The sequence below is a fragment of the Pogonomyrmex barbatus genome, unplaced genomic scaffold, assembly GCF_055798465.1.
Source record: "Pogonomyrmex barbatus isolate J1 unplaced genomic scaffold, ASM5579846v1 scaffold6, whole genome shotgun sequence".
Taxonomy (NCBI): Eukaryota; Metazoa; Arthropoda; class Insecta; order Hymenoptera; family Formicidae; genus Pogonomyrmex; species Pogonomyrmex barbatus.
This window is the reverse complement of record NW_028297160.1, coordinates 9,588,223-9,611,808: the sequence shown is the minus strand read 5'-3', so window position 1 is coordinate 9,611,808 and position 23,586 is coordinate 9,588,223. Positions and strand designations below refer to the sequence as shown.

Genomic DNA, 23,586 nt, shown 5'->3' with positions numbered 1-23,586 from the left:
TGAAGATAGTGAAGACATCACGCCTGTAAAAAAACGCACGATCCGATCCGCTAATATGAAACTGGAGAAACACTGCGCGCTGCTGTTAAAAAGAAAAATTCTGCCGCAAACAGGCGTGATTATCGCAAGGTGAAAACTAAGCCTCGAAAAATAAAGTTTATAGAAAAGATAAAGGAAAAGGATAGATGCGGAAAAAAATACCTGTCAAACTTCGTGACATACATATGCTTCCGTTTCTTTTTTCTTGTTAAAAAAAAAAAAAAAAAAAAAAAAAAACAGCGGGGGTCATCTTTGCGGGAATGCCTTTATTTTCAGTGACGAAATCGCGCCTCATTGCACGGCGTTGCAAAACGGACATCGCGGTATTACACGCGTTATTACACGCGATTCCGAGCTCGTTACAGTCGTCAAGGATCTCTCGACGTCGACAGGACCCCACTCGTCTGATTTTTCAATTATTCAATACACGGTCGGGATGATTTTCTCTCGAGAATAAGGGGATGAGATCGAGGTGGCGTTATCGGCGTCCGCGGCGGATGAATCTCGAAATGTAGACTCCCGGGACGCGCGAATGGAAAGAAAAAAATAAAAAAAAAAAAAAGGATAATCAAGTTGCAACACGCCCGGCGCAAGAGGAGCGTCTTCAAAGCGCGATGCGCTCGCTGGCGCTCCTCCAGAGGCGAGAGTCCCCCGCGTGCGGGCGCGATGGGGTAACGCATAACGGCCGCTCGTCATGACGACAGCATCGCATAATTGCGCACGATGATGCACGGCTCAAATCTGTCGCGTAATTACGGCATAATTTCCAGACGCAACGCGCCTGGAAATCCAGAGCGTGTGTCTACCCGCGCGAATTCTCACGTTTTCCCACCTCTGGACAGAAAACATAACACGCATACGCGCGCGCACACGCGTGAGAGAGTGTAATTGTCTTCCTTTCGTAATCTCACGGGTATTATATTTTTAGATGACTCGCGCGGTACTCTCGTGGTACAAAATGATTATCAGGCCTCGGTCGTCGCGGTGACGTCGCGTAAGCGATCGTGGGACGGCGATGGGACTTTTACCTGGGGCGCGAAAAGCGCTGAAAAGCCTTTCCCGTGAGAGAGAAAGACGGAGAGAAAGGAACGGGGGAACGGTGAAGCAAGGCGAGCCGGTGATCGCGTAGTGGGACCGACAAAGTTACCTGGATCGATAGCGGATACTTTTCTCAGCAGTAACCACCAAGACACCATGACAACACGATCACTCGCATCGACCCCGACGCGGCCGCCGTCGTCAGCCGTCGGCCTGATCGCGCTTCTTCTTATCACGGTAGCACGTAAGTCCACTCCCGATTCGATCTAATTAATCTCGAGGAGGAAAAAAAAAACACACAGTGCTCCCCTTACAATTCGTTCGTACGACGATCTGACCCACCGGCACGCTCGTGAAAGTTCATCGAGCTCCGATTTGACCGATGAAGATATGGTGAAATCGTGAATTCGCGTGAGTCCCAAGTATGGCACGGTATGGCGAGGTACCTTTTATCTGAAAATCTCTCGCGCCCATCACGAATCACATTATTGACTAAAAATTTATTAAATTTATCATACCTATTGAATCTCTTATGAAGCGGGATAATTTAAAATTTTTTCTATCGAGCGATTCGAAATAGTTACGAAAAAGATTAAAATATTACGCTTGATCCTGCGACTCACCAAGCGACGTCCTTGATGAAAAGTGAGGGGATTAAAGATCTCAGTTTATCATATCAAGTTGTCATCAGGATATTATCTTCGCAACGCGCACAGAGTTACGAAACGAACCCGCAGCGTGGATCTTCGACAAATCTGTGACGAATCCGCGCTGCGTTGTTTTATAAAAAGGATTTTCACTTGAAATTACCGCCGGTGAATGGTCTAAATAATCCTGTCGCATTATTTATAGTAATTAGGATATCCGCACGCGATTTCGCAGGCTGCTTTCTTGTCCACTCTACTTATCGCCGACTTCGCGGCTTCGCGTCCCAGGACGACTTCACGCTCCGCGTTTTTGCGCGCACCATTTTTAGCGCGTGCTTTAGAAAGCAGGCAGAAATTACATGGTGCTAAGTTGCAATTAACAATCGCCTGATCTAAAAACCAATATTAGTTCTCCGACTTTTTTCTGTCGCGCTGTTCCGTAATAGAAAAAGAGAGAAAAAGAGGAGATCGGTCGCGTGGGAAAATGGCGAAATTCAGCTTCGTTCGAGACAAACGCGGCCGTGACATTCTTATTGTAAACACCTCGATATTTAACGCATCTGGCTGGCGTGCTCTGAGAGAATTTGAACGATCCTTGGCATCGGATTCGCAGACGGAAGTTAAAAGTTCCAAGTGTTTTCTTGCCGCTACGAAGATGTATATATTAAGAAATACCAATATAATATAAATTTAAAATTTTTTCCTAGATGTGGAAGAAGATATGTTTTTTTTTCCTATCTCCGTTCGATTTAAAGAAAATCGCGCAGAGATTTGGAAATGAAAATTTTTCAACAAAACGTTGATAGTAAAATGGGAAAATAGAAAAAAAATTGAGATTCCTCAGAATTTATTGTTAGAATTTACTTGCCGTTGAAGTTTCTTTATGTAAACGGCGAACGTGCACCGAACTTGCAAAATTCTAAAACGGTTTCTGCATTCTAAAAACAGCAATTTATATTGGCTACGTATAAATAATGTTAAGATGCATGCTTTATAAATAAATCCACGTAAAGTCAAAGGAATGCCGAAACTTGAGGATGCAAAAGTATACGCGAAGACGGCGGCGGATGAAAACGAAAGGGCGATAACACCGTGGATCTCGGCGGGCCTTTTGACATTTCCAGGCTTCCAGGAGGTGAAAGCGGGAGCCGGATAACCGTAATTGGCCATCCGTATATAATACAAGTTCCGAGTCCGCAATGTCGTAATAGAGTCTGCGAATAGTCGCCAAAATGTTTGCAATGCGAATAATCTTGATCGAGACACGATTTATCTCAGTCATATCCCGTGAGAGTGTGAGAAAGAGACAAATCTATTTATTATTAAAATAATAATTAATCTTTTATTATCAAAGAGAGTTAAATATTATTTCGAAATATTTCCTTTTTTTTCTCCTATATCCGAAAAATAGTCAAGACGATCGTAAAGTAATAATAACAATAATTTATAGCCTGCAAAGTTCGATGCTAGAAAATTAATTGAACTATCTCTTTAAACCTATAATTTAACGCTAATATATTCTATACGCACAAAACCTGAGCTATAAAAATAAAGTGTAGCATTTATCTCTTTTTTATCTCTTTTTTAATTTTACGTATTTGCCGCTATGAGAAGAACGAATAGCCGAAGGTTACTCTCAAATATTACGTAAATATTCGGAATTTCTCTATCTCTTTTTCTTTCTCTCATACCAATCGATTCATTAATCGACTAATCATCATTATTATTATTTTAAAGCAACGTTGTACGTTGTTTCTGCTTATCTAGAGACGCAATTAGCTCTGAAACTTGTGTTCTGAGCTTGAAATCTCTTAAAATCGATTCCCTCGAGTTTCCGAAGGAGCGAGTCGAACTTGTTCGTTACTGCGCGCTGAGGCTTTCGTGTCTCACGAAACGACGATACGTCACGAGGCAACGATACAACATTCCTGCTTCAGGGCCCTATCAATCCTAACATCTCGAACGCGCTGTTGCTGCGTTAACAACATTCTGCGATCCGCGTTCGTCGAATCCCTCGCGGAAACGCATGTAACCGCGCGACCTTGATTAATGCGCGCAACGCGTCAATCTTCGTCGTTCCTGGACGTTTCTGGATGGATGACAGCCGTCCTTCTACGGAATCCTAACGGTGTCCCGGCCGAGCAAAGGGTTCGGGATTTAACGAGGTAGCCGACGTAACGTAAACCAGAGTACCCGATTCTGTCAATGGAAACGCGCGGTCGTCGTTTCGAGGCATTACTTATCTAACACACGTGCGATGTACAAACATGCAACATTCGCTATTAGTGAAGAGGCAGAAGAGGAAGCATATTAATAATGTATACTAACTGGTATACTTCTGCATACTTTCTCATACATCCGCGTTTTCCCCGCATTCGTTTTTATATTAATCTTTATATTAATCTTTTTACATCTTTCAAATAAAATGAAGTAATTTTGCGAAATTAAAATAATATTATATACAAACAACATTAACGAAAAACGAAGATATCTTCTTACTTACGTCTTCTAAACGTAAATACGAATTAAATTATATTATTAGTTGTAATATTTTTCTCCCATATATCTTATTCGTGTACGTTCGCCGCCGTGTTACTTCGGCTTCGGTGAAAATCCGAAGAAATCCTGAGAAATTCTAAAACAAGCGCAAATTATACTCGAATCCATTTCAGAATAAAAATGCGAAGATATACGTAGCGTTCCGCGCTACTTGCTCTCAAGATAATCTCCCAGAGGTTGAGAACGTAAGAAAGATATCGCTCGGAATTATTCCGCGATTTAAAAAAAAAAAATCGCGATTCGAGAGATCCCTCGAGAAGCGGCCGATTCGCGACCGTTCCTCCGCACTGCCGAACGCAATTGCGAAACCGGGATTCGTCTTGGAAACCGGAACCCGGTTTTGCGTTACGGCCTAGGTAACGATTCTTCTACACCACTGACCGCCACGTGCGCGGCTCAATCAATCGCTCTTGACAATTTATTCGCGAAGTCGTGGGGTTACCGTTATCCACCATCGTGCCATCGTTACCGTACTTGGGTAGCGCGTCTATCAATGCGGCCCAAATGGAATATGCATTATTCTAACGAACTCCAATAAACTCGCGTGCACACGCGCGCATTATTACGCGGGCCGGCTACCGGTTTCTCGTCTGCCGCATGATAACGCGACCGCTAAATGGCATGCGGACGCACACGTATGTACGTACATGCAAGTATATACGTCATGCGTACGTCCCTTTACCGTTTGAAAAGAATCCGCCTCCGCGGTCGCGAATTAGAGGCTCGCGCAGGCCGCGAGTTACCGTCAAGGCCGACGAAGTTTGCGTGCCATTGTCCAGTAATTCACCGTGTTAAAGCATGCTTCCGCGCTTTGTCATTCCTCCTCCATCGCCTCCGCCGACTCGGCAACGAGTTTTCTATAAATATCCGACGTTTTTATACTCTCGTTGGAATTTTGGAGAAGCCCGAGGATGATTTCGGACGGGCGGACTTTGTACGTGAGAGATGTAGCACGTGGAGGAAATGGGTTGATCGGGTATCCAAATTCTGTTTCAAAATGAACGAATCGGAAATTCCAGTAATTGAAGTTATCAGTTTGTCATGTTTCAATACTACAACAAGATTTCCGATTAATTTAAATAGACGTCTGATAATTTCAATTTCGGAATTTCCGAATCGTTCCGTTCACTTTGAAGCGGAATTTTACAGCCAACCAAACTATTTTTTCCGTGTGCAGGAAGCGGAAATATGCTTCGATGTCTTTTTTTTTTTTTTTTCTTATGCAAGACGCGCAAGTAGACGCAAGTAGTTCCCTTTTTCTAATAGTCGGATGCGCGTGATATCGCGTAACTCGATAAGTGGTTAACCGATTGTTTCAATCACGACATTGTACCGTAATTGTTATTTATTTCACTGCACAATTATGCTAATCCACCGCGGTTCGTCACTTCGCTATTCTCGAACAATCGTCCGGAACGCAAAACGATACGTTCAACGAGGCATTACAGAGTCGCATTCCATTTCGTGTAGATTTCTTATCCCGATATTGACACTTAATTACTTCGCCGTCTATATACCGGTTAGTTACTTAATGGATGATTATCAATTCCCTTTTGGCAGAAATATGCAGCGGAGCGTACTATGGGAAACTGATCGGTAAGCTCTCCGAGTTTCATCATGGCGTGAGCGGCGAGGTTTATGCCGTCGACGCAAGGACGCTGTTCATCAAGGATTTCACATACGACGGCGAAGGTCCAGGTTGGTACATTACGTTGCGATGCGAGTTAAATCCATTCTCCATAATCAGTCAGGAGAAAATTACCTCGACCATTATCATTTTGCACTGCCGGGAGAAATGTTTTTAATATTCGGATCGAGCGATCTGCGCGAATGAAAAATAATTTAGTAATAATATTGCGAATATTGTTTCAAATAAAGCGTTCTTAATTTTTAATAAAATTTTGTGGCAAAAATCGAAATAAAATTTAAATTAAATTTTTTTTCTCTACGAATGAACTTTAATTAATTTTTATCGCGTGTATAGATAAGAGAAGAGGAAATATCGCGGGCGAGTCTTTTGTGTTTTCTTTTGTGTTTTCGCGTTTCTGGGAGGATGCGAGAAAATTGCCAGGGAAAACTTTCCCTCGGCCTGATAAGCTGACCGCGATCGACTTTTAGTACCGGAAAAACTTTCCCGAATTTCTCTGTTACACGTATTCGTGACGTGTTAACAAGTTGGCTGATTGCTCGAGATGCCCGTTCCCCATATATCCCATTAATGGGATATATCTAGATGCTTATTAGAGCTTCACGATCTGAAACCGTGTTATATGTTCGCTATCTGCTCGCTTGAACCAAACCATTCGTCGTCACTGGCAACAGGAACTTGCTGCACAAATCTTCTTTAACCGGTTCTTCTGTAAACATGTTTTTATCAATAATGTCAATATTAAGAATGCCACTCTTCCAGCTGCCTTCTTTTACGCTGGAAGCAGCAAGGGTCCGGGCATCAATGGATTCCGGGTGCGAGACGAACATGGAACGTAAGTGAAAAAATCGATATATCGATCGATATTGTTTCACTGATTCTGTTTAATTAAATAATTTACATATAAACATAATTAGAATATATTTGTCGAGCAAAATCGTTGCCGATTTCAAAGTGATCATTCTTGCTCGACTGTCGACGTTAATCTCTCTTTTCTCCCGGCAGCACGAACGTCCTTAAACGGTACCGTAAGAAGGACATCACGCTGACCTTACCGGACGGCAAGACCTTGAACAACATCAAATGGTTTTCAGTTTGGTGCGACGAATTCTCAGTAAGTAATTAACGAATGCATGCTCGTGACCTTGGATCGCGCGATATCGGCGCGCGCGTACTTGCTCGTCGCTGATGGGAAACCGGTATCATTTTCTCGAACTACAACTTTCACACTCGTACGGACGCTTAACTAACGGTCACCCGAGTCCGCCTGAAGCGGACTCGAGTGAATGGAATACGGTATATGCGTAGCTTGATGAAACGCCACGCGATCATCATATAGGCTCGCCGCACGTCCGCGAATTTAGAATTTTCATAATAGGGTCTTTAATGTTCCATTTCTATCAAAATGTGTGGAATTTTAATTTTAAAATCTTTTAAATCTCAGTTCTACGTCTTAGAATTAAAAAAGGAAGATAAAAAGTTAAATTGAAAATTAGCTAGAGTTAATCTAGATAGAACATAAGATAAATCTTCCTCGCTCAGATCATGTTTTATTTCGTCAAGTCTCGTTTTTGACATATCGATCCCTCAACGAACGTTCTGATGAATTAGAATTATTGGATTATGGCAAGCCTGAGTTGATAGAGAATACATTTTGCAAAAGTCGAATTTGAAAGAATTTTTTTTTCTGTTTAGGTGAATTTTGGTGACGTCAGGATACCGCGAGGCTTCGATTATCCGAAACCTCAGAAGTTGAAGGCATTAAGCGGCATCCACGGAGTCAGTTCGGACCCAGTTGTCGTCGTGGATGCTCAAACTCTTCTGATACCTAATTTCAGTTATGATGGGGAAGCACCTGGCAAGTTTCTCTCGTTACTATTCTCTCTTTACTATTTCTAACAATTTTAACATTAATAATAAATTGCCATGATAATATTTGCGAGATATTTTTGAATTTTGTGCGAAATTTATTCAAGATATCAAACTTCTTTTCTTTTTTTACAATTAGCTAAGATGCGAATAGTCTCTTCAGCTTTTCACGAATCTGTTCCGAAAACTCACGAATATCATAGATATATTTGCGTTAAACCGCCGAAAAGAACGATGGATGATGAGTATAAAGACATTTTGTAGATGCCAAGTTCTGGGTGGGCGCTGGTCCCAACCCCTCGCCGCAGGGTATTCGAGTGCCCGACGAGAACGGGAAGGAGCAGCCATTGCATCGTTACAATCACAAAACAATCGTCCTGACGTTACCGGGCGACCTGACCGTTCACCAGCTCGGTCACTTCGGAGTGTGGTGCGAGGCCTTCACCGTGGATTTCGGCCACGTGCAAATTCCGCATGGTCTCAACGTACCACCGTCTCTGAAAATGCTGGGGGTTTCGCCGCAGGTACGTGTCACACATATCCTACAGTTGTAAAGTTGAAGGGAGAATGAGGGGTGATTAGGGGTGATAGAGATACATTAACACATAGCTCTCGTAGTGCACTGTGATACTTCGCGTTTACGAACCGCGAATAACATGAGATTGACCTCTCGACAGAACTGTCTCTTCTGTCTTTTCCCCTTTCTCCTCATCCCTACTGCACCTGACTGCGAGTAACTTTGACCTAACTGACAGCGTGAGAATTTGTCAATTTGTCAATTTCGTCCGTTAAGAGATCTCGTCTGACACTTAGGATTGCTCTGATTTTTAACGACGGACGTATGACCTCTCAATCTTGTATTCAATTCAATAACGAGACCGTATATATATATATATATATATATATATATATATATATATATATCTTTTTTTTACATTTCCGTTTAAATACGTTTGAGTCTTTGAAAGTGTTATTGAAAATTAAAATTTGACTGACAGTTCAACGAGAGAAGATGAGATTCCGCGAAACGATATAGACAGCTTCCTTCCGCTCGGTTCCGCGCGGTTCCTTGAAAAAAGCGTCCGGCCTCCTGCGAATCTACTCATGGATAAAAACCCTGTCTCTGTCCTTGTGTTGCAGAACGTGCATCGCGGAGGGCAGGGACAGTTGGGGGCGCTAACAAGCGCATACGAGATCTCTTCTTTCGCTTCCTCGTCGCCTTCCCCTCTCGCTCTCTCGTTCGCGAGCTCGCTCTCGCAGCAATACCAACGACCGACGACCTATCGGCCGCTCCTCCGCCGGGACGATCAGTTCCAAGTGGTTCAGGCCGTGGAGCCTCTGATACCGAGGCAGGCGGAGTCTTCCGCCGACGTCGCGAGCTATCAGGACCAATTCTATCGCACGGCGGCCGACGCGACGTCGCCGACGTCGTCCTCGTATCGTCAACCACCGGCGCGTTCGCGCTCCCCCTTGGTTGAGCCCCAGCAAAATTCGTACGCGAGGCTCCTGCACTTCCAAGGGGATCGTAGAATTGATTCGTTCGTGCGTTACTGACCGATCGAGCGCGCGATCTCTTATGTCTCGGCTTTTTTTTATTCTACGCGAAAAGATGTTCCTCGTTCCTCTCTTGCGTCACTTCGTTAAAAAAAAAAAAAAAAAAAATCCCGAGAAGTCACACGACGAGTTTTCGTCTCGAAGTATTCGTTTCGAAGAACGAATTGTTTTCACGGCTGCTTCGAATATTTCATTATTCGTTTGGTACCGGTTATAAGTCATTATTTTGGTGTTATTGTTAACTCGAATTATACGCTGCTTGTACTTTCATTTCCCTTTTCAAATCACAACGAAGAATTATTGTTTAGTAATTTCTCGTGTGCTTCATTTTTGTAAATTTATTAACGTATTAAATTTTTAATAACTATACGGAAGAATGAGGAATCTCTTAGATTTTCTTCTGCTTTAATTAATTTCTTATTCAAAAATCTCACCTGCTATCTGGAGAGTCCTGAATATCTTTTTTACGAGTATGTATATACCTGCGTGGGTGATATATAACATGTAACACATATAATATATATGTATATATACACACATACACACATTGACCGTTCACGCGCGCATGTGTGTATTATATTTTTGATATTTTTGTACTCTCATTTTCTATATATATTATTGTATATGTATTATACATTAAATAAACATATTTTTTACAATTTTGAGCTTTGCATATATCGATCTCAACAAATAATAACGGTCGTTCACTAACATTATTCTGTTTTTAATCCTCTGTCGTTCTCTCGTAAACGTTAAAATTAAAGCCAAATTTAAAAAAAAATCAATCCATCATTTTTTTTTAAATATAAATAGCTTTTATTGTCAAATGTCAATGCAAATGTTTAATTTTATCGTTTGCAAGAACGGTTTTATAAAACATCACGATTTACAAAGTTCCATTCGAACGTACGTTGACGACGAGATAAAAATCACACGGTGTGATTTCAGTCGAAACTTAACTGCGAAGTTCTCGAGGACAGCTTAGCTTTCGAGGTGCGATGGGCCGTGGCCGGAGACAGCATTGTCGTCCAGCTCGTCGCGAAACTAGGTAAATATAGCATAAAACAATCGCGTTGCTTCAAACAGCCGCGGCTTCGGTGATGGACGAAGAGATCTTTTAAGAAGCGCCTGTAGCCGAGGAGAGCCGTCCGTGTAAATGCGATATCGCCCGTGAATAAAGCTGAATTGTGTACACAGATGCCGGGCAGTACATGTCCTTCGGATTATCCGCGGACACGGAGACGAGCACGATGGTCGGCGGAGACGTCACTGTGGCCTGGGTCGACAAGCAGACCCTCCAAGGATACGCCGTCGACTACTTCCTGGACGCGAAGTCTCAGTGTTCGGGACGTCGTGGCAATTGTCCAGACAGGCGCATACAGGTAGAGGCCGAGCGACGGATGTGATTAAAAAAAAATTTCTTCTTTTTTTTTCTCTCCGAATGCGAAGGACGCGAATCGAAGAACAAATGAAAAATGAAGAATTGGATTAGACTTTTGTTTTATATTATACTTTCTAAAGAAAGTATAATATAACAAAAAGATTATTAATTTCTTTTTAAGCGAATTATATATTTTTTTTTTATAAAACATTCGATCGTACATCCTTTCTAATACAGGAACTTTTCACTTTCTCTTCTTTCGCATGAAAAATCGATTTGTTATTCCTATTTAGCTTCATTCACCATAAAAAGTTGGATACTTCATCGATAGAGATGTATCTTCGTATTTCTTTTGCATTTGAAAAACTTTTTAATCTTTAGCGTGAATAATGATGAGCAATCGATTTGACTGTTATTCTACGAGTTATCTATCATTGCGAAATGACTCGTTCTCCCGCAGGAGAACACGGACTCGGTGCGGCTGTTGAACGCGGCGATGGTGAACGGCTACAGCATCGTTACGTATCAGAGGCCGCTGAAGGCCAGCGACGAGTTGGATCGGCCGATATTTACGAATAGATCGCAGGCCATAATCTGGGCCATCGGGCCGTTAAACGAGCGGCAGGAGGTCAGTTTTCATAGCCACTATCTAAAGACCGACCGGTTCATAGAGTTCGGCAGACCGCCCGCGTGGAATTGCCCGATGCCGGATCAGGAGCAGGCTCCTTCCGAAGATGACGAGGCAGGAAACAAAAATCAGGTAAGCGCAGGAGCGCACGTAGAACGTAATTAATTTGTAAGTAAAAAAAATGATATGGGCTTATTCGTTTGCAAGGCAATACGAGGGCATTGATGGTCAAAATTCGAACGAATTAAGGTGTAAACAGTTAATACTGAGAAAAATTTCGAATTAATTCACCTTGTTGTAGTTGCGATTTAGACTTGAGGTCTAATTGGGAAAAAATCGTTCTCTATGTATAACAAATGTTATTTTTCGGAAAGTAATGAAATATTAAAATAGCAGCCGACAACGAAAAGGCCGCACCGTATGCCGGCGACTCCTGCACCCGCTCCTACGACCGACGCTTGGGAGATACCAGCGATTGAGTGTAACGAGCCAGACGATGGGGTTTTCTATGCGCAAATGGGACCCACCGGAGGAAAACATGGCTACTCGGCTATTACCGGTAATTAACTGAAACAACCAATATTGTAACATTGGGATATATCGTTTCTTAATTCGAATGTAATAATTTTACTCTACGCTATATCTCATTAAATCTTGTGTCGTTAGATCAGAAAAACACTTATTTTTCAGATAAATATTAGAATTCATCAACAATCAGTTAACAACGAATAAAAACAATTTTCAGAAAATGATATTTTCCTAACCGTTTGTAATAAACAAAATCCTTGGAGGTATTCAGTAGGGTTTTGTATGATGTTTATCGAGCAATTTTGGAGATTCAAGGCGCATTTAAACTTTCGCGAAGCTAATCAAAATTCGCATGGCATTTAACCCGCGAAACGCCCGCGAGAAAGTCCCCGCGCGGATCGCAGGAAAAAAGTCCCCGTCGCGTTTACACATTAAACCGGTCTTCGCTTCACTTTCTCCAGGTCACGTCGGCTGGGGGATCTCCTGGTACATCAATGGATTATTGATACCCGTAATCAATGTGGTGCGAGGTAGGACATACAATTTCGTCATCGAGGCCGGCTCGGACGCTGATATCCCGGCGCGCTATCATCCATTCTACATCACGGACGATCCAATAGGCGGCTATCAGCACAAGACAGCCGAGGAGAAAGCGGTAAATGCGTTCTGCATGCCAATTGCATTTTCAGAAAAAAAAATATCACTTCGCACCTGTCCTTGGTTCACAAGGTACAAAGTAGAGCCGCAAAGTAGATTTCTTATTTCCGCTGTATAGCGAGTGACTGGAAAGAAATCATCGTGTAACTTGGATCGAATCGCATTACCTTAACTGTCTAATTACTTTCATTATCTAAGCAATATTCTTAATGAGGAAACGCGTGAGAGCGTACACGCCGAACGTAGAGGAAACCGGATTAAACGGGAATTATCTGTCGGCTCGTAACAACCGTTTCGCTTTCTGATCTCAACAGAAGGTAAAGATATTCGCCGGGGTGAATCGACAACGAGGGAAGGTCATCCCCACAGGCGTGGGTCGTTTCTGTTTCTGGGCGCCGGATCAGAACCTTAACGCGGACGATTTCGCGACGTTTGGGGGCTATCAGCGCACTCTGACCCTCGAGTGCGACCCTGGCACGCCTGGCGTTGTACAGTGGACACCTGACGAAAACACCCCCGACACAGTATATTATCAGGTAATCCGATCGCCGAGATGAGTTGCATGAATTCCCGATCAGATGACATGAAAATTTCGCACGCCATCTCTCTTTCCTTTCCAGTGCTTCTCGCATCGTTACCTAGGCTGGAAGATCAACGTCCTCGACAGCTGCAATGTCACCGAGACGTCGGCGGCGGCCAGTGAGAAGCACGAGGTGTACGCGAAGCCGGGCGGAGATCGTGGCCAGGATCTGGAGTACGGCGCCAGCATTGCCGTACCGAGCAAGGTAACGCCAACGGCGGAGTTCCTTCATCAACAGCATGTTCATCATTCTCATGGCGAATACGGTCACCGTTATCCTCACCATCATTCGGCAACTAACAGCAAGCTAAGCGTCTCGCATCCGCAGCTACTAACGAATGCCAATAACAATTACGATCGCTTGCAATCATCATCATCATCATCATCGTCCGAGAACGCGTACGGGGCACGTCCTAAGGACGCGTATCACGCTGACGAGGAACAACCGCATCAACAGCCGAAGAAGCAGCAGCAACAGGAGAAACAGCAACATCGGTCGAGCGCGACCGCTCACGAACAGTCATCATCTCTTCGCACCGGGACTCATCTCACGGAGCTCGCGCGGGAGATTCAACATACCGCCACTAACCAGGAATTGTCTAACCTTATTGCAGATCACCAGCGACCGTCACTGAATCATGGGACCAGGTTGCCCTACGTAACGGCGGTCGACGACACCCAGCTACCGTTCTCCCGAGCGCCGCATCATTACGCGAGCAATTACCATCACTACGTCCGTCATCAGCTTCCTCCGCCTCCCCATCGTTATTACCGTCAGCCCGAACCGCCGAGGACCCAACTGATGATCATCCGCCGTCCGGTGACATTAACGCGTCATCCGACCATGTTGCAGACATTACAGCAGGCTGCCAATATGATAACCACAGGCGCGCTCTCGTTGCCGTTCCCGTTCTCGTTAACGTCGCCGTCGCCCTCACCGCGGCCGATCCTCATCGAGCGCAAGAAGTCCGTCGTCTACCGGCCCGTCACAGTGACAACGTTGAAGACGACGCCGAGAACGACAGTTGACAAGATCATGTCGCCGCCCGAAAGATTCCTGGCGAAGATCGACGCGAAGCAACGCACCAAGTTCGAGGCGAAGGTAGGATCGGGGTCGGATGTCTCCGAGAATCGCCTGGGTCCCTCCTCCTCGTGGAAGCTTCTGAAACCCGCGCGCAACACCGGCTTCAATCCCGACTCCATCGTCATCGAGAGCGGCTTCAAGCCGATTATCAGAAACGTTGTCGATAGAACGCCCGATGTCGCGCAGAAGAGACTGTCGGTCACATCAGGATCGTGGCAGGATGGGGGACACAGAAAGAACGGGGATTATCGCACGATCGACGAGTTCTCACCGGTCTTCGTGCCGTCGCTGCCAGTGACGACATCCGCGGTTGACAACAGCAGGAAGCGAAAAAAGAAGACATCCCCCGCGCACTCCCCGCCGCGGCTAGACGACCTCGACGACATGGAGATGGCCGCGGATCTCAGACTGGACACGTACTACCTTCCGCCGATCGGGAGGACGAGGCCGGAGGAGCTGCCGTCACCCTCCTCCTCCGGCGTCCTGATCACTTACGACGGTAAAAAGTTGAGGGACTCCACCGGCTTGGCCAGGTCCATCACCGACATCGAGCATCGTGCCAAGGATCGACTGACCTCGGACATCCTTAGCAGAACGCCGCAGTTCGGTAAGTTCCAGGGCGAGCTGCCGCCACTGATCCCCGGAGAGATGCGGGAAAACAACTCAATCCCACTCGCGTACGGGAAGAAGAACCGTCTGCCGAATGTCGATCCGTCGTCGCGCGAGCTGCCGTCGAAGACGAGTACGAGGCTGAAGCTGGTGGAAAGATCGAAGAGATCGCCGCTGGACGGTCGGACGATGTCCAGCGTGGACTTTCAGCGCGGCGACGACCGCGGACGACGAGAACGCGAGCGGATCGAGTCGGTCAACGGTGGGACAACGTGCCTTGGCAACCTCCTTGGATGGGTCGCGATCCTGATCGCGATCGCAGCCCGCCTAATCTGAGAGGTCAGGCCTCGTATTTATCTCCGACGAAGGCACGCCGTATATCCTCGACGGAGCGCCGGAAGAGATCCGAAGACGTTGATCGTCTTGAACGCGGCTCGCGCGATACAAGATCGTTCGGAAATAATAGACGATATATTCTCCAACTGCGTTAACACCGGGAAAGGCATTACTAACCACTGAGAAAACCGCTGGTTTCCTATACGGTAGTACAATCCGCCTGTCAAGCTCGCGTCTCGCGTCTTGTACCTCGATCCGCACCCTCGCTCATGTTCTTTGCGTAGCGATCATTAGCCGCCAAAACACAATTACCTTTTTTTTTTTTATTATTTCTAGACCATTTTTGCAAGACTCTGTTAGATGCTGTATTGTTTGGAAAAGAAGTAGAATTTTATGTATTAATCAATATGTATCCTCGAGTTTATTTTCCTGATATTAAAATTATACGATCTATGTGTCCACATCAGAATTATAATACAGAAACATATTATATATTATTATTAAAAAAAAATGAATATATATAAAATATATGATGATAACAGATATATATAGAATATTTCGAAGATCATGTTTAAAAAATGGAAAAATATCTATACAGTACTGAATGCGTTTGACGCAATTCAAATCTATATATATATATCTTGATTTATTATGATATTATCGATGCAGAATAACAATTAATGTAATTCTAAAAAAATTATTCGCATTTAAACTAGATGGAAAACACATGAAAATCCGATCGAGTTTCAAAAATCGTCGGTTTATAGCTGGCGCAAGAGACGTTTGCAGCAACAGGTATTTGTTGAGTTTTGCTGGCATATTTTTGTAAATAAGTTAAAATACTTGTTAATAAAGGTAACCTTGACACATAAGTTCTTAAGTTGTTGTGTGCACTGCTTATTTTTAGTTTTAGGTATAAGAAAAGTTCACTCTATAGACTTTATTCTAAAATAAAATTAAATGAATATCCTGCCTTTATTCCTCGTTTTAATCAAACTGTAATAAAATTTGTTAATAACAAATGAATAAAGAAATAAATATTGAAAAACTGTAAAATAAATACTAAAACATAATATGCACATATTTTTCAAAATAAAATCATCTAGAAGAATTGTTTTTATTGGAAATATTCATAGAAGATTAATATGGTCAAGCAATATTTTATTGTATAGAATAAAAAACAAGTCTTACAAAACAATCAACACGCAACTAGTATACACAACGTTAAAATTACAGTACACGAGAATATTCAATAGAAGCCACTTGCCACTAGTTGCGATAAAAAAAATAGTAATAATTCACGTATTACAATTATTAACAATGCTCGTCATCATCCATTATTTATTGTATGTAAATTTGCGATAATTTGCATTTACAAGATGTCCAGGTTTCATTTAAATGAATGAAAAAAAAAAAAAAAAAATCCTACGTATATAAAAATTATTTTCCAAAGTTTTATCGACTTGGTCGCTACAAAAATATGAGCGTAAAACACATACACGCACTCATGCACATATCCATGGTGCACGCATTTACTACACGTTTAGTATTTACGACCGCAAAATGTATTTTGTAATTTTGTATATGCGACTCTTTTTTTATATTAAGAGAGGATGACTTTAAATTAGCAATTTCCACTAACTAAAATTTTGGGTCAGTCACCGTTAAGATATTGCGCCACATCAGATGCCAAAATGATGACGTTGTGTTATACACAAATGTGATAACGTAGACTTTAGCGATCAATTTTTATATTAAAGATTTTTTTTTCTTGAAAAATCAAAGAAAAATATAAAATAATTCAAATAATTGTGATAGTTTAAATTAAGAAAAATTCACAAAAATAAAAATATTTTTAGCGTGAAATCATAATATAATTCAGAGTGAAAATTTTTTCAAATGTTTTACACAAGCCAATCTTTTCAAATGGGATAATAGTATGTAAAAAGCTTTCTTGTTTTTTAACAAGCATAATAAAATACAATAATAATAATTAGCGCGACTTGTCATTCACGACATTAGAATCACGTGTAGCGTCAGTGACTGATCCAAAACTTGCAGTGTGTACACATATATGAACGTAATTCGATTAATATTCATAAAATATGATTGACAACGTGTATATATTTACACGACAATATTTACACGTGTATATATTACACGATATGCCATCTCTCATTAATTATACAAATCTAAAGGTTTGAACACTCGGTTAATTATTTCTCTACAGTTTTAAATATACAGATTTTTATACACCCAGTCCTGTTATCTCGGTGATAAAATTTATCCTATAAATGGTCACAATTATATCTTCTATACATATAGTATTGCAAGTTATTATTATACTGCACTATTCTGTACGTGCGACAGTCGATTAATTTTATATCTCATCCCGCATGTTCGTAAATACGACCGGATTATTGGATTTTTTTTTTTTTTTTATTGTATTATAAGTTTACAAGACATACTGCAATAAATCTCAAGAAAGTGACAGAAAAACATGTTCTCCTGATTAATAGACATTCTAACTTCAGCACATTTCAATTGTCACTTACAAAAGTACTACAAAGAATATTAAAATATGACATTTTTGCATTGGAACATTTTGTGTCGCTTTCGTGAGACGAAAATTTGAACGTACATGAACGTATTTTATTTATTATTTATATAGTTTGAAGTTCATAATATAAATCGGTCAGAAAAACATGTTTTTTTCTTAAATATATCATTCTTACAAAGAGTTGCAATCTATAACTCCGAATGATAATCGTTATAATTTTTTTTAAATGCTTTGATAATTACAGATGACATTATTATGGCATTGTATTATCTGACATGTTATATATCAATGTATCACATATATAATACAATTGCCAATTTTTAGTTATTGTAATTTTTTTGAGAGCAGTATCAGACAGGTGTATATGCAGATATATATGCACAAAGATATGAGAAATAAGGGATGTTCCGCATTTTCTACTATTAGCGACAATTTTATTAGACAAATAAAGATTCTCATGGTTATTACCAAAATATATGTATAATTTGGATGCAGCGCCAATGTAGACTGGATAAATAAAAGTGTGATTGGAAAATTTATATGTTTAGACTGCGCGCTATAATATTCATAATCAGCCATCATATTTTTCATATTGATATAGTATCATATATAAGGATATATGTGCACTTGTTATGCACGTGTGACAATTATTTTTGATCAAAAATTTTATCCTTAAGAAAAAATGTCGAGAAAGTACATAATTTTTTGAAGAACTGTGAATTAGAAGGTAACTTTATTTTATTTTTCTTATAAACGACATATAAAAATTCTTTTTTTAATAAAAAAACTGATAACTTGATCAAAGAACTTGCCATTATACAAATAATCATATAGAAATAAAATCCTGCAAGTGAAAAAAAAAAATACAATTACACGAAAAATATAAACATTAGTTATAATAAGTGTTTTATCAGATGTGTTTCAATAAAGATCATAAAATTACTTCTCTCGTTTAATTAAGAGCAATAATGTTCAACACATCCATATCTTAACAAAATCGAAAGTGTTCGACATCTGTAATCAACAATAATTCTCATAATAGATAGTCAAAAATATTTAATTTTTAATTTATCATTTACATGCTATTGATCACAGATAGATGATAATGAATATTTATATCACTTGTCTGTATTGTGAATTACATTACGGCTTCTCATGTAATAATTAATGTAATGAATAAAAATAATATGATTTTTAAACGAGGATTTTTAACCGATACACATTCGATATATTTTCTAGTGATACAAATAAGACGCTTTAAATTCTTGCTCTAAATTAATATTTATTAATAAAATTAAAAAAAAAAGGCTAAATATATTTTGTATGAAAAAATCTATTTAAAGAATTCTCTTTTTCTCTCACGTGATAATATTTAAACAAACAAATATGATTAAAGCTCAGTAATCTAAAAAATACTTGTCTTCGCAAAATAATTTATGTTAAACAATCGTTTTATTTTTTGATATGAAAATTATATATACTCGTTAGCATGAACCAACTTATAAATGTACATTAATATTATACTTGATGCCTTCCTGCAATAAATATTTCGCTTTATATCTAAAGATCGTGATGGACGTTCAAGTTTTCAACAAAAAATACTTAAAACTTTGCGAATCAAATAAATTTACAAGATTAGTAAATATATATGTGTGTGTGTGTGTGTGTGTGTGTGTGTGTGTGTGTGTGTGTGTGTGTGTGTGTGTGAAAACGTGATAGGATATATATATATATTTTATCACGTTTTATTTTACGCAAAAAACACAATCGTTATAACTAAAAATATTTTTACTTTTTGTTCGATCATAGAAGAAAATTATCCATAAAAGAAAAATGAATTATAAAAAAAGTTAATTGACGTAAGAAATAATACCGAGAAATTTATCACATTACTAACACGATTAAGTACGTATTAATATGTCATTTTGTCCATAATGTTCACTTCATAATTCCTCACCATCTACAATCTCAAATAGCGGACAAGATGTCATTGTTTATTTAATACGTTTTATCGTGTGCACGTGAATTACGCTATTATAAATATGCATGTACGACTAAAACATAGACTGACAATTTTTTGGCATTTTTCCCTTTTTTGAAATCTAAACATAAAATAAATATCACAAAATTTCATCTTTCCTAAGGTAAATTGTGATTAAATAGTAGAAAATGTGGAACCGCATATCTCTATGTGTATATTACTATGAATATAATATAGGAAGTATATTAAATAACATTTTTCATTAAAAAAGCATATACATCAAGTAAAAATATAATATATAATTTTATATATATTATATATATAAAATTATATGTATATATAAATTATACATTATTAACAAAAAAAAATTCTCATGTTTTGTATAGTCAGTATAATCTTGTGTACAAAGTGGCAAAATATACCTAGCAAGAGACCGATTAATGAAAAATAACAAAGTGCCTAAAGTAATTATCTATTTAGCTAAACCACTGGCTGATGCCAGACGATTTTGCCGCTGAGACAGCCGGACACGAGCAGATAGTGTTTAGGTGAAAATTTCGTACTAACAACAATATCGGAATGGCCAATGTGTGTCGCTAATTCGTGAAGCTGCACGGACTCGTTGGCGGGTGGCACACAATTTGACAGCTCGGCGCAGTCACTCGAAAACGCTAATAATCGTACTCCGTACCCGAATGGCGAGCATATCAATCTACCGTCGGCCGAGAAACACAATTCCTTGATGTATCCAGAACCGACGTTGGGCTCCTCGATATAATGCGTCAACCTTGGTGTATTTTGATGAATCTTGTGATTTCTTGGTATCGCGTACATGGTTTGCAGATTTTGCCGGTTCTGCAGATTCTGTACTCGAGTACGATCGCCAATTATCACGACTGTATGAGACGATCGAGGAAGATTTACGCTCACGCCGTTGTTCGGTCTAGGTAGCCAATCTCTCCTCTCGGTACCGGGATAGAATTGCCTCTCCCGTTCCCTGCGAAGTCTGGCTTCTCGAATTGCTACGAGTGCCTCCCACACGTCAGTTGTACTCACGTGCAATTCTACATTTCCACTAGTAAAATTGTCAATCATATTACGTCGCCGTAAGTCATTGAGCTGAGAGTGTGGCCGAGGTGATCTATATTCCCGCGCGTCCCTCTCGTCGATTGACACATCATGCGCCAAGTTACCGTTATTATCATCCACGTGCTGGTTCTCCGGTCTGTCGTCGTTGTGAATCGCGTTTATCCTGGCGTCGGCGGTGGTGCTCGTACTCGAACTGACCTCGACCATGTCGAAATTTCTCACTGCGTTTCTCTCCGGACGCGGACTTCTCGAGTGAGATCGCAGATTCCTGCGTGCCGTTAATTGCCAGCTTGACCTCGGCGATCTGACCGACGACGGTGCGGCATCCGTGGACACGCGAATAGACGAATCGAACGAATTCGATCTCGCGTCTGGCACATCGTGTACTATCCGGGCACGATTCCCATTTTCTATCACGAAGGAAGAAGACGTCATTCCCGGACGCGACGATTGCGATTGTGGAAAGTCCTCGAACTCTTCCACATTTAAACTCGTCAGTCGGCCCTCTTCTCCCTCATTGACTTGTTCCACGTTGCTGGACGCTTCGCGCTCTTGTATATCGTGAATGCAAGTCCACTGCACAACAAAATGAGCCGATAAAATTTAATAGATAATAGAGAGTAAAGTCGATAGTACAATGTGCACGAGAACAAACCTCCGATTTTTCTCCGCTGCTAACGTTTCGCGACAGGGCACACCATCCCTGCGGATGAACTTGTAAACTAGATATTACCTCGGCATCGTCGCCTATGGGAAAATCGGTAAGGAATTCTACTCTATTATGGGTACGGGTATGAGCAAAGAGATGCGTATAGCTCGCTGCGACTGGTATGGTAGTTTGAGACAACTGCATTAGCCTGTACATATTTGGCTGCAATGATGCGATAATGACTTATTAAATTTCCAAATATCAAAGTGAAATTTTGCGATAGAGAGATAGATAACAAATACCTTGAATCCTGCCAAATCTTGACTTAGTGTACTAAGTTTAAGATTGTGTATTATAATGAGATATCCTGAAGTAGTGCATATTAACATTTTACTAGTGTCAGGAGTAAGTCTTGTTCGCATTAGTCCATTTGTATGAAACACACGATTGTATACAAAGCTGTTTTCTGTAAAACTGCAATATATATTTGTAGAATTAATCATAACATAAGATATAAAAGGTTATTATGTATATGTATAATAAAATACCTATTAATATCCCAAGTATATATGCTACCATCGAATCCACTGGTCAATAATAGGCTATCGCTCGGACTGTATTCTATGTTTTTGACCCAATTAGAATGTCCCTGAAGAGTTCTTATCCTTTGCTTCAAGTTTCTGGCATCCCATAGAGCAACTGTGCTGTCATCTGAGCAGGTTGCAAACATACGCTGATCCAAAAACCTAATTCAGCAACAAATTTCATACCATGTTTCATACTACCTTTACCATGCTACTTTTTGTTCTCATCACAAAAAATCTTACAAGGATCATGTTACAAACCTCACACAATTAACACAGTCATTGTGAGCATTATCTATCGCATGAATCAATTTCCTACATAATGGGTCAAACATTAAAATACTCTTCTTCTCGCATGCTGCCAGCAAGAGAGACCTGCAATATTGATCAGATATGAGACTGAGTGGTTTGTGACTCAAGGAGTTTAATCGACATTGCACCCAAAAAATGTTTAAGCTGCTACTGACCCATCTGGCGAGTATTCCAAATTGAATACACCACCATGCCTGGCGGCAGTTAGATTATCCCCATGATCCCACGAGGTGATTGGCTGTATAGAGGAGTAGAGAGTCCTGTGAAAGTCGTCGCTGTGGCCCAACGGGAATTTGACACCTAGTTCGCGTTGCCTTAACCAGAGACTGTTTGGCGTCTGCTTGATCCTTATCTTCGGCATCTCAGCCAGGTGTTGATCTCAGCCGCATCCAAACGAACGTGTCCGCTGGCCCGTTGGCGACAATCCGGGTGGCGTGTTCCAGGGCACGAGAACGAGTCGTCGTCAATGAGATTGGCGCCTCGGCGGAACTCGGGGGGATCTGTCACGACACCGTCTTTCCTCCGTCCGATTGTCAGAGACTCTTCCTCTCTTTTCTCCTCTTATAATTTTTTTCAACTTTCTTGCGCCTAGCGGTCGACGCGTTCAGTCGGCACTCGTCCTGTGCCGCGCGGCAAACTCGCGGCGTCCCATCGGGGGGGAGAAAACTCGAGAACTCCGACGGACGGTTCAAGGTTCAACGGCGGTCCTAGGTTAGGTGCGAAAACGCTACGCGCGATATTACACGTGACTCTCCGCGCGCATCGCCGACCGCCGTCCGCGAGTCGCGACGCGATCGCGGCGTACCACAAAGATGGCAACGGGCGACCCGGTTCACCGCGTCGTCCTGTCCAAGGAAGAAAAGTGGTGCCCGACGGAGTTCAAATCAATTTTAAAAATCTGACATAACACAAATCAGCGCCATCTTTGCTACTGATCACTGGCCTGTCAATGGTATCGAACACTCGACATCGACATCGAGATCGCCATCGTGGCGAGCTGGTCGCGCGATTAAAAATAACGAGAACAACGCTCTGAATGCGTATTCCGAAAAGGGAACGGAGAAAGAAGGAGATAGAGAGCGTGCGAGAGAAAAAAAAGATACATTTTCCTACGCGCGCGGGGCTCTCTTTTTTTCTTTATCTTCCTCTATCCCCTTTCTCTCTTTCCAAGGCGGTATATTAATTCCGTCAAACCGGTCGTTAAAAAAATACTGCCGCAGTTGCGCAAATAAAACATCGTGGTCTCTTTAATTG

The 23,586-nt window shown here is 41.3% G+C and overlaps 2 protein-coding genes across 4 annotated transcripts; one reads left to right on the top strand and one right to left on the bottom strand.

The window, feature by feature from the left end:
* The first annotated feature begins 706 nt into the window (after positions 1 to 706).
* Skeletor (DM13 and DOMON_DOH domain-containing protein skeletor) lies at positions 707 to 16,029 on the top strand. 3 transcript variants are annotated; one of them, XM_089082654.1, is made up of 14 exons: positions 707 to 1,321; positions 5,844 to 5,981; positions 6,694 to 6,766; positions 6,937 to 7,045; positions 7,627 to 7,789; positions 8,065 to 8,324; positions 10,303 to 10,402; positions 10,552 to 10,736; positions 11,196 to 11,495; positions 11,760 to 11,922; positions 12,353 to 12,546; positions 12,863 to 13,084; positions 13,169 to 13,333; positions 13,982 to 16,029. In XM_089082654.1, the coding sequence occupies exons 1-14, from the start codon at positions 1,234 to 1,236 to the stop codon at positions 15,155 to 15,157; spliced, it is 3,336 nt and encodes a 1,111-aa protein (XP_088938780.1). In that variant the 5' UTR covers positions 707 to 1,233; the 3' UTR covers positions 15,158 to 16,029. The 3 variants fall into 3 exon arrangements, with proteins under 3 accessions (XP_088938780.1, XP_088938779.1, XP_025075555.2); XM_089082653.1 differs by having other exon boundaries at positions 708 to 1,321; positions 11,757 to 11,922; XM_025219770.2 differs by lacking the exon at positions 13,982 to 16,029 and adding an exon at positions 13,743 to 13,928 and having other exon boundaries at positions 715 to 1,321; positions 11,757 to 11,922.
* A 272-nt stretch (positions 16,030 to 16,301) lies between these two features.
* On the bottom strand, positions 16,302 to 23,277 carry LOC105432924 (DDB1- and CUL4-associated factor 10 homolog). Its single transcript, XM_011647937.3, has 6 exons — positions 22,488 to 23,277; positions 22,282 to 22,395; positions 21,985 to 22,182; positions 21,739 to 21,910; positions 21,443 to 21,658; positions 16,302 to 21,363 (listed from the first exon to the last, which is right to left on the bottom strand). The coding sequence occupies exons 1-6, from the start codon at positions 22,691 to 22,693 to the stop codon at positions 20,179 to 20,181; spliced, it is 2,091 nt and encodes a 696-aa protein (XP_011646239.2). The 5' UTR covers positions 22,694 to 23,277; the 3' UTR covers positions 16,302 to 20,178.
* Between the last annotated feature and the right edge of the window lie 309 nt (positions 23,278 to 23,586).